The following is a 17,406-nucleotide window of genomic DNA, read 5'->3' on the forward strand; positions in this document are numbered from 1 at the left end:
GATTTTTATATCAGTCTAGGAGATCATGTATCTGAAAACATGACTTGCCTTTTTTGGTGTGGCCCAGGGGAGCTGCCTTGGTCCCCTGCTATTTTCTCTATATATGCTTCCATTGGGAAACGCCATAAGTCAGCATAATGTAAACTTCCACAGCTACGCAGATGATACCCAATTGTATATTTCTGTGGAGCCAACTAACCTAGATGGCCTTTGCTCCCTCACTGCATGCATAACCTCCATTAATCAGTGGATGAGCAAAACTTTTTGAAACTAAATGATGACAAAACAGAGGTACTTCTGGTTGGACCAAAACTAAAGCGAGATATTATTCTTAGTAATCTGGGGAACTTGGTCAAAAACCAAAAGTAACAAGCCTCGGTGTCATCTTAGATGCAGAGTTAAGTTTTAAGCCCCATATCAGTAAAGTTACTCAGACAGCCTATTTCCACTTGAGAAACATTGCCAAAGTGCGGCCCTTTTTTAACTCAACAAGATGCAGAAAAACTAATTCACGCCTTTATCACTAGCAGGTTAGACTACTGCAATGCACTTTTCACTGGTCTTCCCAAAAAACATCTAAAGAAATTGGCACTCATACAGAACTCTGCGGCTAGACTTTTAACTAAGACTAAGAAGAGAGAACACATCACCCCTGTGTTGGCTGAACTGCACTGGCTCCCTATTTCCTATAGAATTTATTTTAAGGTTATGTTAATTACTTACAAAGCTCTGAATGGCATAGCACCTTCATATATCTCTGAGCTTTTAATATCTTATCAACCACAAAGGAAACTTAGATCATCCAATTCTAATCTTTTAATCGCACCCAAAGTGCTCCACAAACAAAGTGGAGAAGCTGCGCTTTATCCATTATGCCCCAAACTATGGAACACCCTGCCTCTGTACATCAAGCAGGCGAGTTCAGTAAATAATTTTAAAAAAGATCTGAAAACATACCTGTACAGGAAAGCTTTTAGTTAACTCATCTTATCCTGTAGACTACATTTTCAGATTATTCTACATCTGCTACTATTGAGGGCTTGCCAGCCAGAAGCAGATGGGCTCCCCCTATTAAGTCAGGTTCTGCTCAAGGTTTCTTCCTGGAATATGGGAGTTTTTCCTTGCCACAGTTGCCATATGGCGTGCTTGTGGGGGGTAAGAGGGTTAAGGCTGCCAGTCTTATGACGTCATTTTCTATATTTTTGATATGTTGCTGAGTATATCATAAACAGCAAAGAAAAGTGATTGATAATGACTGACTGACTATTATTGTGTTACATGCTTCAAATGTAAAGCACTTTGAGCTGCATTCTGTGTATGAAAGGTGCTATACAAATAAAGCTTATTATTATTATATTATTATTATTATTATTACAATAGCACTGAGGCATGCTGACAGTTTAGCACCATATGGGTGGTGTACTCGTAGGCAAGGGTGTAGGTGTGATTGGAAAGTGGTGGAGTGAGTGAAGCTGTTTGTGAGCTAATCAACCGAAAAGAATGGTTGTAGAGATGGATGCAGAACTGTAGGCAGAATGTCAATATGTAAATTTAATGCAAATTCAGGGTTAGTTTTCTCGTGAACCGCTTATCACAGAAACTAGCATCTAGCACCAATGGACAGCCCAATGCGGTTTTGCTTTATTACCATGTGATATTTGGAAGATGAATAATGTAACAAGCAAAGCAGAACAAGCACAATTGCTGTGAATTTGGAACCAAATCTATTTGTAAGACGCGTATTTGAGAGCATAATCTCCCGACAGAAAGCTACGTCAAGACAGTGACTCTGGAATGGGCGAGACCTCTCTGGTGAAGTGAATTTGAATAAACCAATCACACGCAACTACTAAATTCTGATCTATTTGCAAATAAATGGCAACATCTCAACATTCTGCCGTCCTATGTGGAAAATCTAAGCAGGACAGTACACTCTTAAAGCGGATGTGTTGTTCCCACCTGGACACATGGTAGTGTTAAAAACATAGGAAGTTGTGTTGTTTTTAATGCGAGTTGTTTTATTTTCAACACATATTGTGTAACAAATAAAACAAGGAAACAACACAAACTGTGTTGTCCCTATCTGGACACAGAGGTGTGCTAAAAACAACGCAAGTTGTGTCGTTTTTAACACATTCGTTTTAGGAGTGACCCCCCCATAAATTGTGCCCATGCTCATAGGTTCCCTTCTCTTCTTACCTCCTCTTTAGTGGCAGCAACCTTCTCTCCATTGGTCTCCATCTCACTTATCTAAACATGGAGGAAAGACTGAGTGAGTGACTGAGCAGATTTTTTTTCCAAGTGAGGTGAAGTACGTAGACAAAATACAACAAAATAGACTGATGACAATATTCAACGATGTAAACACCTTAGAGATATGTGAGTGTGTGTATATGCAGAAATGTGAGTATACAGTATATCTAAACCTACATTTGATCACTTATACACACATACATACACATACGGTTTGGCCTGTTATGAATAGTGTTTGTGCATTTATCACACACACACACACGCACACGCACACACGCGACATGCATGTGCCCAGTAGTGGGTCTTGCCTGGACAAGAGGGGGATAGCAGAGAGGATGTGGTCGGATGATGGGGAAGTGGATGAGCAAGCACGCGGTGCTGTCGATGTTGGGGTTCTTTTCCACCGTGCCCATGGGGTTCAGGAGGTCACTCTTATCATCTGCGCACAGGGTGGGAAAGAGGAGAGCACAACACACTGAGCTACGGGAAGAGCCTCTCGCGACCCTCACTCACACACACACACACGCTCACACACACACACCGACCGCAACTCCTCAGCGTTAACCGTCCAACCTTGACAGTTACTGTGTCACACCACTAAGCTCGTACTCATTAACCCACAGCTATGGCAAAGCTGAGCAAAACAGAAAGAATTACTCATCAGATCTATCATACCATGAGTTTGGATGATGCAAAATAAGGGCCTGGTTTAATGCTTTTGAATGACTTTGCTTGGTAATAGTTGCTTCTCTTTCTTTTACTTAAACAGCAAAAAAGCCCAAAGTCAGAAGTCTGAAATGGGCATTTCTTCACGTGCAAAGTTCCACTGATAGTGAGTTCCAAACTAGTTCCACATTTTTTTTTTGTGTGTGTGTGTGTTCACATTCCACCTTCTGAAATTGTAATTAGCCATGGCTTCTTTACTCCATGTCAATAAACTAAACATTTCAGGATATCATCCTTTGGGACTTTGGGAAACACTGATCAACATTTGTTTTGACCATTTTCAGACATTTTAGGCCTAAAGACTACTACACTGACTAATAAAAATAACCGTTCCAGTACATACTGTAACACATAGTACAGCAGTTGTATGTATTGTAGGCCTACTATTATTAACAAAACAGTGGTCATGAAATAGGCACCTGGTACTGATGGCCATGTGGATAAAGATACCTCCCCGGTCTTCAGCTGGTCCTTATAGTCAAAGACCATGGTGTTGACCCAGGCCAAAGGACAGTCCTGGTGGACAGACACAAGCAATCAGAGCACAAACTTTCCACTGAGACGGTGATTCAAATATCACTTTCATTTCATGAGCACCATCACAGCACCTGCACGTCCTGATTGAGTCTTCAGATGAATAACGACCAAGCCAAAGTGATAAACAACCACTAACGCATCTCTATACTACATGAACAGCTTGGTAACTCCTACAGAGAATTTCCATTAGCGGTAACAATAAGTTCAATATTGTTTTAAAGGGAAATTACAAATAAATTACAGTTTTTCTCAGTCGCTTTGGTGCTTTTCTCACATCACTATTAACATTTGCACAGCAGTTAGTGCATTTCTCAAAACAATTAGTGCAAACTGCAAAACCTAGTGGATAACCTGCAAAAGCACGTCACTTGCTCAAAATGGATAGTCCATTCTTCAAAAGCAAGTATTTATGTCAATGAAACTGCCAGTGTCATCAAAATGAGAAGTCTTGACACCATAGTTTATGAACAAGATAGTCAAATGGCTTTGTCATGTTTTCCATTACGACAGTTTATGCTCTCAGTGTTTTTCCATGCAAAAAAAGGTCAGAACTTGGTGACACTACCTGAAAATGCTCAAGACAACACTATACACTACTTATACAGCCATTTGAAAACTACAGTAAAGTTACAAATTGCTGTAGTTAGGGGAGTAAGTGAGTACAAGACACTGAATATGTATGTTTCACAGTTTTACTGTATATGCTCTTTGCAATTCTACAGCATTGTGACAGAATTTGATAACTAGTTCACCAATTTTGTATGTAATGACTCAAGCAATGAAATGAAGACTATTAGTTTTATTGGGAACGACTATTCAGCATCCATAAGTATAGTTAATTTTGATTGACATGACAAAGCAACTGATTCATGTTCAAAAGCATTTGCAATTTGTTCAGAGGAAGGAGAAATTGCTACTATGATGTGCACAAATGACTAAATGTTGTGGAGGTTGAACTAATAGTTATGAGAATTTTCATTCTGATCTGAGAAAAGCACCAAAGCGACTGAGAAAAACTGTAATAGTTATATTATTTTGTATAATGCTAATATTTCAAATGATCCCATTCACAACAGTAATATTGACATTATTTTGTAAATAATGGAAGAGATGCAGATAAATGTGAAAGTACCAAATAAAGCTGTTATATTCTTTACCGTTATATGTCAAAAATTAAATATGAGTACAGTATCTAAATTGAGACAAATGGGCTCTAAATGTAGTTGAGCCACCATATCAGTGGCATGTTTCCTCTCATGATAAAACAGTTTACAGGATAGCTGAGTAACAACCAACAACCAAAAAACATTGTCCAAAGATTTAGGAATTACTTGTCTTAACCATTAACATCATAAAATGTAACGTATCAGATGGAATGTTCGGACCCCATATTTAATGTCTAAATGTGCCAAGTCTTGAAGTAATTCAATTCACAAGTAAATGGACCTTTCCCTAATTGATACAACAATGTTCTGTGTTTCCCATTTATGTTCTTGTAGCCTAGAATTTTGTGTCACTGTCATTATATCCATGCATTATATTATGTCAAGTTATGCCAAATGCTTGCGATTTCAAAGAACATCAGATTAGGTTTATACTAAATTCGTAGAGATAACAATGGCTGTCAGCTTTACCATAATATTTTTATAAATATGACCTTTTAAGCATGGCAGTGTGGTGAACTAAAAAAAATGAATTATAACACTTCATAAATAAAGTATCAATGTAAAGTGTCTTCACAGAAAGTTTCTGTACCATTATTCGTCTATTTTTTAATGGCCCAACTATTCTTTTCGCCTTCAAACTGTTAAAATGTTTAACACAAGACGAAAAATGTGTTCCACAGAAAATGCACAGCAGTCATTAGCTAACACCTCATGTATGCAAAAATAGAAGGTAGCTGTGAAAATAACAAAAAAGGTCATCTGAAACGAGTGCCAACCAGACAGCAGACAGCGGACTGCTTCTCTTTTCCCCGCACTGCACTGGCACAGCATGTCTAAGCAGGACCAGGAGGAGAGCAGAAAGCAGAAGTGGGATGGCGGGGGTTGTAAACAGCCACCTATTACTACTACAATACTGACACTGCTGGTCGGGGACTGTCACTAAGAATAAGTGAACAGAAGAGAGGGGACGGGGCAGATGTTTTCACTTGACCCACCCTCTTTCTCTACAGTGATGCTTGTCTGTCCCACGAGTTAGCTAAAGTAGTATAATAGCGGAGCATACTGTACATACTAGTACAGTAATATAGTATGGCCCCTTCTAAACCGGGTATTATATCTTGACATTACCTATGACTTAAAAGACAGATCGTTTTGTTAACAGTGCTGTTTTCATAAATGTGAAAATCTGATGTATGTTTGGGACATCACTGCATAGTACAAGCACAGGCAGATGATGAATGAACATCAGAGCGCAGATTTTACAGGAAGTGTATTGTTTTTTCAACATCTGCAGTAACAACATTGAGAAATCCTACACTCGATGTCTTCATTTGTGACAAAGACAAGCATTTTATTTCAGTCTGTGCTTTTGGCTTCATGACAACTGCAGTCAGTTTTACACTGGATGTTATTATGGGCTTTTGCTAGATGTAGAATGACTGGATAGTATTGTGGCAATAAAATGATCTAAAATCACCAACTTATACTATCTAAGATATTACTTAACCATACCAGCAACTGCTGTGGTAATAGCAATCTCTAACAAAATATCATAACTTGTAATTAACATGTAATTAAATTAATACATTTTGCAGGCTACTTCAAGAAATTAAGGAATTTGTTGGAATATGTTGGCCACCATGTAAGAGTAGCATGTCTATGTATCAGAAATCTGAATTATTTTAAATTGAGGAAGAACCAGTATAGTAACCAAATGTGATGGTGAAATTAAGGGTTTTCCCAGCCATCACCCAGAAACAGGGGAAGGCTTCTTGTAGAAATTGCAAAATGAGGAAATTCTACAGATTTAATACCATTTCCTTGTCAGTGTACCATTTCATCCAGCTATTTCCTTGAAAACAGTTTCTATTCCTCTCTTGAAGATGATGAGAAAAATTGGCACTGCACCAATGGCTGAATTACCGGTATTGTTTTTTCTAACATTTATTAAAATGCCTATCCATACTTTTATGTCCACCACAATACTGCTGCAATTACTGACATACTCTTTTCATCTTATTGACATGCTCGTCATCTTCATCTCTAAGTAAACACGTACCGGTAGTTGCAATATAATTACATATTAACTAGAAGATATTGCTACTTTATTGCAAACATGTTACCAAGTTGTTACCACAACAACTGCTAGGTTACTGTTTAGAAAGAACTTTTAAGCAATTTGTAGGTTATTATGAGTTGTAGAGATTTAGATGACACTATTCTCTGATTGTGACAATGTAGGCAAACATACAGTAAAGTCTTTTTTAGTTGCTGGTGGCAACGATTGAATGAATGTTGTTGGGGGTTGAAATGTTGGTTAATTTAATGGTTATGGTTACGCTTTTGTCCATTAATGATCCAAACATTGTTGGAGTCATACCTAGTGTGCGGTGCTTTATCCTACTTTTCTACCCTTCTCTAATTACCACGATCTAGACACGTATTACTGATCTACTAAGTAAAATGGCACCAACCATTCAGTGCACTGTCATAAATGACTACTTCATAACAGATAAGTCACTGTTTTAAACTGAAAAGCCTCAAACATAGTGTGACACAGCACGCATTGTTTCAGTTTACTGTGAGCGCTCGCTTCCCCGTCTCTGTTAAAGCCCTGCCCTCACAACCCCACTATTATCCCACTCTAGCTCTTACTGCTCGCTTGTTCTTCTTCTTGGTGGAGCGAGGCTTCTTGGTGGTGGCGATGACGGCGTACAGGGCGAAGCAGAGGCGAGTCATGCGGGGCAGGTCCCCCACGCTGATGTCGAACACCAGCTTCTGATCCCAAACGGGTTCCGAGCAGACGTTCACCTCGTTGCTGGTCACCACCTTACACAGCAGCTCACTCCCGTGGAACAGACCTGCCTGGACCACGAGCTGAGAGAACAGTTATGGGCCATGTCATGATGCTGTTGTGTTAACATGTAATAAAGTGTTTCATGGCATCATCGTCTGCTAAAAAGTTATTACTCAAAGCCTGGATATGTATACTTCATTCTCTGTCTCTTTTCTTGGTCTTATTTGACTTACAATGTGTAGGAGAGGGACCAACTATGTAACATATTTGTAATATTAATAATATCTTTGATGATCTTTTTAATACAAATAATCATTAAGATGTACTACATCTTCCACATCAAAGCAGACAAGGTCACAGACAAGGCAGCACTAAAGTGCAGAGTATCTTGAACAGCTTTCTCATCTCATCCATTGTTTTCACCAGAGCCACAATTTGCTGTGACTCAGACTACTCAGTGGAAAAGCCGGATGTCCGATGAGGCTGTACAACCAAATATAAACCAGCAATGTCCTCATAAAGCAGAAAATAGACTGATGCTGAAACAGCACTTCATAACCCCTTACACTCATCAAACACCACATGGAGCCAGCACAGCAGTGTGTGAAGACACAGCACTGAAAATGGGATGCATTCACAACACACACACACACACACACACACACACACACACACACACACACACAAATAGGGGAAACGTCTGTGTTTGTGTGTGTGTGAGTGAGAAAGTGAGAGAGACAAAGAGGATGACAAATATGTTAAGCTCAAGACAAGAGCAGGCAACATGGCCTGTCACAAACAGCCACCATGACTTTTCATTTCTCTACCATAAGACTAAAAAAACAGAACACAGTGGCCTTTTCTAAGAATCTGGGCCCCCGAGAGGCAGCCGTGAAAGCCAGATAGTACCTCCCCACTTCCTGTTTTTGATGAGTTTCACTCAACCGCTTCTGATGAATTATGGGAAATGTGTGGCCTGGGTCACATGACCGCACCGGTTACAATCTTACCCCTTGTCACCTCCAAAGATGAGCTACACTCAGCCCAAGTTATTCAGCATTTCGTTTCCCCTGACTGCAAGCATGCAACCACACAAACACTACGTAAAGAGACACACCTTCATGCCTTCGTCTGCATTGACCCGGCTGCCCTGCAGTAGCTGGATGTAGAAAGGCTCTTGGATGGAGCGTAGGGAGGATGTATTTTGCTGTAAAGAAAGTGGAAGGACCAGACACTAATACATCAATGCTCTTTCAGTTCACTTTCATTTCCTATTTGTCTGTTGCTCTGCAGAAGAAGTAAACAAGAAGGTGTGGTGTACTGAAGACACAGTAGGAATGGAAAACCAGTTCTGATGTGTGAAGCTAGTTTGTAACCTTTGGTTACATAGTTATAGTGGATGGAATCCACTATCTTGAAATCTCCTGGCTTCTTCTTATTATTATTATTATTATTATAACCTTTTTTTCTTTTTACCTTTTCAAGAATGAATGGGACTCTAACCGCTTAATGTACAGACATGTTGAAATAACCGTTTTGTAGGTCTGGAGTTGGACAAGAGAGTTACTTTTTCAGATTTTCTTAAAAGTTTATAGTTTTTGAGAAATAGGGGATTAAAAATGTCAAAAAGCTCAATTTTCCCCCGTAGACTTAAATGGCTGTGATGTCATAATGGCCTAAAGCCAGCTGCGCTTGTTAGGGTACGTTCAGACTTAGCGTCTTTTTCTGACAAAAGAAGTTATGCAGACCGCTTTTTCAGTTTAAAAAAAAAAATCTGCCAGCGTTCTTGTTCCAAAAAGCAGCCGGAAGCGTCTTTTTGCGATAGACAAAGTGACTAACGTTATGTGTGGGTACAAAATGTCGCGGAAGAGAAAATGTTGGCTATTGCTTTTGGTATGTTATGGTAAAGTTGTGAAGTCATGTCAAACAATTCCCTATAGCCTCAGACACTGAAGCTGTATTTGTAATCACACACAGCTTCCTTCTTTCTTTTTAGGAAGTCCATTGAATTTGACGAAGGCTGTTTCATTTCTATGTGTGTGCCATCGATAGCTGCTATACACTGAGGTATACCATGGGCTTGAAAGAAATGGCAGGTAAGGTCCGCTACGGCAGGCTCAGTCAGTGGCAGGGTGATCTATTCAGAACCCAGGTGATTGGCAATAGCTTTACATACATCTCTGATTATTTTGGAGACAGTTTGACGGGCCAAGCCGAAAGAGTTAGCTGTTTTCCGTAGCCTACCTTCATCACTCAGGTAATACAGAGTACAGGCAACCTTTTTGACCACATCTACTGGATCTCTCATGCGAGTCATCTGGCCTTCTATGTGCGGGTGCAAAATGTCACTTAACTTGTATAGGCTGCCTCTCGACATCCAAAACATTTTTTCCACTCCTCTGGCAGCACTGTCTGGCTAACAAAATTGTCCCACCAGCTAGCTGTTCGGCCGGTTTCTTATCCAGAAACGCCGCTCCATGTAAGGTTTGCAGCGTCTTTGCGTTTTTCTCCCATCGCTTAAGCACAACAAGTACAGCGCTCGCCTTCTGCGTTGGAGTAACGAATATGTATAAAACAGTATGACGAGTTGTAACCGAAGATACATCAGTAAATTGTACAGAGAGATCATCATTTCCATTTCACCTGCCATATATAATTAAGAGCGTCTCATCTCGAGCACAAGCTTGCGGCAGTGTCATGGCAACCGAACGTCATCTTCTCTGAAAACCTTCGTTTACCCTGTACACATTACAGTGCGAACCTGTCACATTTTCACATTTATCCACCTCAGCGATCGTTTTTGAAAAGCTTCGTCTTCAGTGTCGGAATTCGCCGTTTTAATGTGGATGGAAGGGCTAAACGGTTACTTATTTATGTGTTTATAGATTTACCCGGGTTAGTGTGGACAGGGCCTCTTAACCGGGGTTCTGTCACCTTCTCCATTTTTTACTTGGTTGTCATGGGAAACCACAGGTCTCGGTAATCTGCTTGTGATTGGTCATCTGTAAAAAAGACAGCATGACGTATGGCGTTTTTCCGCTAAAAGTTGAACATTTCTCAACTTCTGAGCTGCAGAAAAAGATGGTTGCAGTCGCGTTTTAAAAGAAGCCGACGACTTTTTTGAAAACACGGTCTACTCCATAGGGTTATAATGTAAAACGGACGCCGGCAGCTGAGAAAAAGACGCTTAGTCTGAACGTACCCTTAAGCTCCCAGAGAAGTTGGCCATGATATAGTGTAAAACATTTTAAATTGATTTTTTTTTGTGTAAGCTACACCATCAAGGCATGTTTTTTTTTCCAAGTCAAAGTCCAGAGCACAGGTTTAATTAAAAATTACAACGAGACAGAAGACAAGTGTGTTCCTCTGTTAATACCAGACCGAAGCCTCTCACCTTCTTGATGGGCAGTGGGGGAGGTTTGGACGAGGGTCGTCCCAGAGAAACTTGGTTGCTCAAGCAGCTCTGCTCTTCCTGATACTTGCTGATGGTAGAGCGATGAACCATGATTAAATGTGGGGGCACACCGGCATGCAGACATGAGAAAATATACTGCAGGAATATTCAGAGAGAGAGAGAGAGAGAGAGAGAGAGAGAGAGAGAGAAAATGTCTTAGTTGCAAGCAGCTGCCCTGATACAACAAGAAGCACACATGCAGGACCAGACATCCAGGTCCAGAGAAAATAGTGCAGTGGGTGCGATCACAATCAGATCCCACGGTCTGTGTTCATTTATATAATGCAGCTGAAATCCCATTAGCCTCTCTCTGTAGTTCACCATCTGTAGTTCACTGTTGAGGGGCCCTGGTGCAGCTATGACTCACCACTGCAGGTAGCAGGAGTTTCAAAATCAACAATTACACCCACCCCCCCCCCCTCACACACACACACACACACACACACACACACACACACACACACACACACACACACACATACATACACAGGCACTGTGAAGAGAAGTGTTTCTGAATCAAGAGTCAATCTGAATCTAAAATTAACATCAGGGACTAACACAAGGAATGATTTTGCATAAAAGCATTCAACACACGGTCTTCGTTCTCTGTGTTCTCGTAAAGAGGCTGACATTGTCATCTACAGTATGCAAATACTTCATATTTTTAACTCATAGGGAAGTCTTCACTCAAAATGTCTGTTTAAAGAAGTAGAGGTTCCAGTAAACAGGCATGCTGGTTCATAGAGGTGTGCAAACCTGAATAATAACATTGGATAATACATCCAGTGGAATTTCAGTGCAGTTGACACCCGGCATGTATGGTGTTACTGATATAAAACAAAAAAGAAGGAACGTCCACACACTGGAGTTTAGCTCACAATTTTTTAATTAAAACCAGCGACGTTTCGATCCTTTGGTGGTCAAATAGTTGGTGATTTTAATTAAAAATGTAGGCGCTTAACTCCGGTGTGAGAACATTCCCTCTTTTTTGTTTTACTTTTATGCTTTGTCCTGCACGTGGCCTAAAGAAAGGTGGGATGTGTGCACAACCACTCTACCAAACAATGGTGTTACTGATACTCACCTTGAACTGACAGAAGGGGTACTTCCCATAGATAAACTCCCACCTCCCCATGATTTGCAGGGTGTAGTCCTCTGGCTTCTCCTTGCTGGCCGGCCGGAACACTGTGGCCTTCTTCCGCAGGGCCTTGCCAATCAGCGTGGCCGGCACGTCCTGGGGTTCCAGCTGAAGCATGAAGCTTTCCTGATGGGTTGGTGGGGGTGGGTTGGAGGAAGTGCAGAAAGTGGAGCCATTTGATTCCGCCATGGAGAGGAAAGAGAGAGAAAGAGAGACAGAAAGAGAGAGAGAGAGAAATCAATCAGGAAGCATGGCATGAATATTTAAAGAAGAAGAAGGGAAGAAAACACAGATGTATGTATGCACAGCATACAAGGAGTATCAAGTGTCAGGCGTGCCTCTAGTGTACCCAATCACACGCCAGATTCCCTACAAGCATGTTCGGGCCTGTTAACAGTGGGCATCAGACTGTCTGATGTGTCTTTCACCTGTGAGGAGTTTTTCTGGAGTTTTTCGGTCTTTGAAATGCCATAGCGGTTTTGCTTTTCACATTTGGTACGGTGCTAGTCGAGAGACTGCTCACTGACACTGCAAAGGTGCTTAGTGTGGGTGGGGAAACTACACTCTAGAGTCTGTTAGAGTAATTCAGTGTTGTTTTGTCAATCACCGTCAAAAACACTTCCATGTGTAGGCCAATGAAAGTAAGACCATAAAATGTTGAGAGTCCCCACTCAAGATATGTTAGCATGATAAGCTCTTTGACCCTTATCATACTAACTTAAAATATCACAAACCAACAAGTTCTAGCTTGTTTGAGGAGGACAAATATGCAAAACAGAAAACAATAACAACAACAAAAACAAAAACAGCAGTCTAACCTCACTGGCTTCAAACTTGACGTTGACGAAGATCTTCTTGATGTTGCGCAACTTCCCGCTGTGCGACATTGTAGGGCAGGGCTCAAGGTCACAGGGGAAGTTGTACTCCATCCACTCATGCCACGGCAGTCGCTGACGCTCCTGGGCATGGTCCTCGCAGAACGTGCGTATCTTGGTGCGGAACTCTTTCACCTCGTGGTTCTTCTGTGTCTCAAATTCATGCAGACCTAACATGACATAAGCAGGTTCTTATGTCATGTCTCATTACTGTTGTCACTAACTGCTGATGAACAACTAACCAGGTGGGATAGTAAAACAAGGCAAGGACAAAGGATTCATGGAGAACTTAATATCTGCTGGAGGCTAAGACATTAAAAATAAAGATAGAACACATCTGGCTGACCATGCAGCTGCTCCTATCTACCATTCAATGAGCTGCCAGTCAGACCCAAGCAGACTAATGACAACTGGGTGTCTAGAGGCCACAATGAGACAGATATTTTCTACTGTTTGACCTAACAGCAGAACAAAGAACTAAGCACTAACTACGTCATTTATTCAAGTAAACACACAATGAAAATGGTAATAGATTTGGATACACAGTGAAGAGCTAAAACAGAAAGATTTTAACCGATAGTTAATATGGCCTGACGTTGGGAGGACAGGTGGGCATAGAAAAGCAGACAGACATATGGGGGCATGGTGAAGCAGACATATGGGGGCATGGTGAAGCAGTGGTAACGTCACTGACTGACAATCGGTTGACCCAGGTAAAATTCCCGCCGTTGCATGTTCATGACGCTTTGGATAAAAGCGTCTGCTAAATATCAGTCAACTTAAACTTTAACTTTAACATAGAGGGGCCTGACCTTTGCCTATGAGGAGGCTGATCTGGGCATTGATGAGCTTCTCTACACGGTCGCCCTCCCGGGCCACCAGCCGCAGGATGGGCAGGAAGGGCCGCACGTCGCATAGCCGCCGCTGCTCATCCTCCAGGTCTTCACGCTCCGCTGTTATGTTGATGCAGGTGAACACGTACACATCGGGGTCACCCAGCGCTCCGTACAGGGGCTCACTCCTTGCGTGACGCCAGAGCATCTAACACACACACACACACATCATGTACGCAAGGCACACACACGCGAGGGACACAAACACACACACACCACATATACAGACACACAGGCACACAGGCACACAGGCACGCGCACACACACACACACACACACACACACACACACACACACACACACACACACACACACACATACACAAGGCGCACACACACATGCATGCACACACCCACACACACACATATGTGGTCATTCACAGTCATTTAGGTAAATGCATGTTAGCTCACACTAAATTTGTACACACATACTACACAAACACACAGGTGGTCTTTCAACACATGCACTACATGTACAGACACACACACACACACACGTCGTCTACTTTTTTTTACATACACATATACACAGAAATTAGCCTATGACAGCATCTGCAATTATCAGTGACCACGGGAGAGTGGAAATAAGAGAGAAAGCAAACGTGTGAAAATGGAGATGCACTGCACTTCACAGGGCTTTACTGGAGATGCAACCAAGCCTGTATTAGTCGCAGTGGACACACTGTTCTATTCAATACGCCTCATGACTGTATCCTACACAGCTGGCCGTCTGGGTATGGGGATTTTGACTGGGTGTTTTAAAAATGCAAAACAATTGTCTAATGTTAAAGAGACAAAGGCAGCAATTCTTGGATAATGCTTTTTCACTTGAATATACACTGCTAGGGGGTAATTTTATGATCATGGTAAACACTTGACATTCTACATATTCTCTTTCTCTCTGTACCTCAAAATATGTGGTTATATTGGATTACTGTATGTTATAATTAGTGCCTAGACTTAGCAGCATCTACACAATTGGGAAAAAAAGGCAGAAATTCCATTTGTTGGCACAATTGACATTTTGATCCCAAATTCAAGTTTCATTTTAAAACTACACCACTTCAACACAATTATTATCAAAAACTTACTGTGGGCAGAAAACTGGACCACATTAGGAGTTTCTGTATTATGTTAGTCTGATGTCGAAGAAAGCATAGAATTAGCATGGCAAGTTTAATGGAAATACCAGGTTTTTGAAATATAGGCCAAATGTCCGTGAGACATACTTTCAGAAACATAGCTGACGTTGTTGAACTTTTTCAGCAAAGGGTACACTTCAGATATGCATCACACTAAGTCAAGGCCTACCAAAAATGGTCCAGCCTGGACAATTCAAACATCACAGTAACTGATATAGTTGAAAAACTTAACCACTAAAGATGTCCACTCCAACACATTTTTTTTTCTTTTACTTTTTTTTGTCTTCACGGCAACATTAACACTAACCGTGTCATCTTATACAACCTATACATACATCCCTCTTTATACAACCAATACATCCCTCTGTATTATGTCCAAAACTTTAAATAGTACCATCAATGTTTTCAGTCATTCCCTTGAAGTTTTAAATGGTAACTGTCTGCTAGCAATATTCTTTCCATGGCTTTTGTTTGACTTCAGTGTTCTCCTGCGATTCGTTCACTGACATTAAGCTTGTGACACATTCAGTCATTTCCAGAAGAATGCATAAAACCACATCTATCTGACATAGGCTACCAAACCAAAAAGTGGAACATTTCAAGTTAAGTATGTTCAAACCCAACACACTGTACATAGATGCTGAAAATAAATTCTGCTTGGAGGAGTTGTGACAGTCATTGCTTGGAAGAGTTGTGACAGTCATATATAGAGTATAAACCACTTTATCTAACATACCAAACAAATACAAAAGTTACACCTCAGAGTTGAGGAGGAATGCCAAATGTATTTTTTACTAGAATTGTAGATTGTACTGCAAATAAACCCTGTTTGAAATTCATAACTAAATTAGACTACACAGTTCACATTTGTGTTGTGAGTGGTTAGTTATATGGCGTCTCTTGTATCACACATGTGGAGACAGCCTACGTTCATCTTATGACTTATGGCGTATGACTTGACACCATACCTTTTTGATGGTAGCGATGGTGTCATTGCGCGACACTTCCAACATGAGATAGATGCCGGTGGGCAGGAGGAAGTCCACGGTGACCAGCTGGCCTTCCGTCTCCCACTCATCCTGCATGCCCATGGCGGGAGGCCAGTCATCTATCGACAGACAGCCTCACTGCCGGACACACAACCATACACGTGAGCTTCAGCAGACAGAACAAACAGACATACCCCATAACCACTCAGTAATACATAGTTAATTTAAAAACACGATAGTTTGTGGCATACTGCAGCCTTTCAACAAATCACTCAAATGCATGCGGCTGCCGCATGCTATAGCTTACATCTACATGAATCTTCATCTACGTGAAGTAGCCTAAACTTGCACTTTCCCTTTCCCTGAGTATTTCTGAAATATAGCAACAGATGTGTAGTCAACCATTCATTAATTGTCCTGAAATACACAATAACAATGCAAAATGCTGTTGTAACATAGTTAATGTTAAACATTGAATATGGCCTAAAGACAAATACAGTAGGCTACAGTTGTATGAACAGCGTCACAAATTCGACGAGGTCCTTCATCATGGACAGAAGAACGGTCATCTCTACTGGCCAAATGGGTTTATTTAAGACGATCCCATCGTTACAGTACATAGAAGGCTTATCTCTTAAAACATGTAAAACCCTATATAGCATAAAACACGATGAGGTGCATACATCATGCTACAGTTTCGTTGATATTTTAAGTTTCTGTGCTATAGTAGCCTGCCATAGTGAGGTGAAGTGCGTAAGGGATTTTTGTGACCGTGGCGCACATCATAATATGTAACTGACACCGACAGGAAAAAAACACAACACACAAATGTTTCCTTGTCGGGCAAACAGCACTGTATTAAGCCAAGCAAGCATGAAACAAACATTTATATTTAAGTGGCGACGTCTTTAAAACCGGCGTACGGGATACTCGTAATAATGTATACGCCAATGCCCTACCATCACCACGATAAAAAGACAGTTATGATGCTCAAAATGTAGGGCAAACCACCTCACTTGCCTCTGCGTAAGAAGAATTTATCAGTTTGATATTAATCCATCTTAGTTGTCCATAATGCTCCTCTCCGACGCGACGGACAGCCCTTGATGTCAGGATGAAGAATTCTCTTCATCGAGAACACAACAGCTCGCTTGCTGTCAAACCACACGGACGCCGAAATCTATTTGGGTGTCGGGGAGGAGGTGAGGAGACACACTGAGCTCTGCGAGATCGCCCAGTACATTGAACTGGGGGAGGGATCATCTCTAAAGTCTGCATATGGTAGATGGCCTGTTCCTTGCCACTCCGCTTTTGCTCAGTTCTGTAGACTGCACATCTTAAGTTATTTCTGCTTAATCGGGCCTTTACAAATGCTTGAACAAAAGTAGCCTGTGTCTTCCACTGGTGTCCTTTAGTCGGTTGCTCAAATATGGATAT

At 41.2% G+C, this 17,406-nt stretch overlaps 1 protein-coding gene across 2 annotated transcripts in view; it reads right to left on the reverse strand.

The window, feature by feature from the left end:
• The window catches only part of pik3cd (phosphatidylinositol-4,5-bisphosphate 3-kinase, catalytic subunit delta), a 31,894-nt gene extending 14,700 nt beyond the window's left edge, over positions 1 to 17,194 (reverse strand). The window contains exons 1-11 of one of the 2 annotated variants that reach the window (XM_048241243.1): positions 16,990 to 17,194; positions 15,949 to 16,107; positions 13,759 to 13,987; positions 12,890 to 13,116; positions 12,018 to 12,197; positions 10,874 to 11,029; positions 8,597 to 8,686; positions 7,338 to 7,559; positions 3,399 to 3,495; positions 2,562 to 2,692; positions 2,200 to 2,250 (exon numbers count right to left, since the gene is read on the reverse strand). In XM_048241243.1, the coding sequence (XP_048097200.1) occupies positions 2,200 to 2,250; positions 2,562 to 2,692; positions 3,399 to 3,495; positions 7,338 to 7,559; positions 8,597 to 8,686; positions 10,874 to 11,029; positions 12,018 to 12,197; positions 12,890 to 13,116; positions 13,759 to 13,987; positions 15,949 to 16,071 (1,506 nt within the window). In that variant the 5' untranslated portion in view covers positions 16,072 to 16,107; positions 16,990 to 17,194. Of the gene's footprint in view, positions 1 to 2,199; positions 2,251 to 2,561; positions 2,693 to 3,398; positions 3,496 to 7,337; positions 7,560 to 8,596; positions 8,714 to 10,873; positions 11,030 to 12,017; positions 12,198 to 12,889; positions 13,117 to 13,758; positions 13,988 to 15,948; positions 16,108 to 16,989 lie in introns of both variants that reach the window. The other variant, XM_048241241.1, reaches the window with a different exon arrangement.
• Between the last annotated feature and the right edge of the window lie 212 nt (positions 17,195 to 17,406).

This window comes from Alosa alosa, chromosome 4 (genome assembly GCF_017589495.1).
Source record: "Alosa alosa isolate M-15738 ecotype Scorff River chromosome 4, AALO_Geno_1.1, whole genome shotgun sequence".
Classification (NCBI taxonomy): Eukaryota; Metazoa; Chordata; class Actinopteri; order Clupeiformes; family Clupeidae; genus Alosa; species Alosa alosa.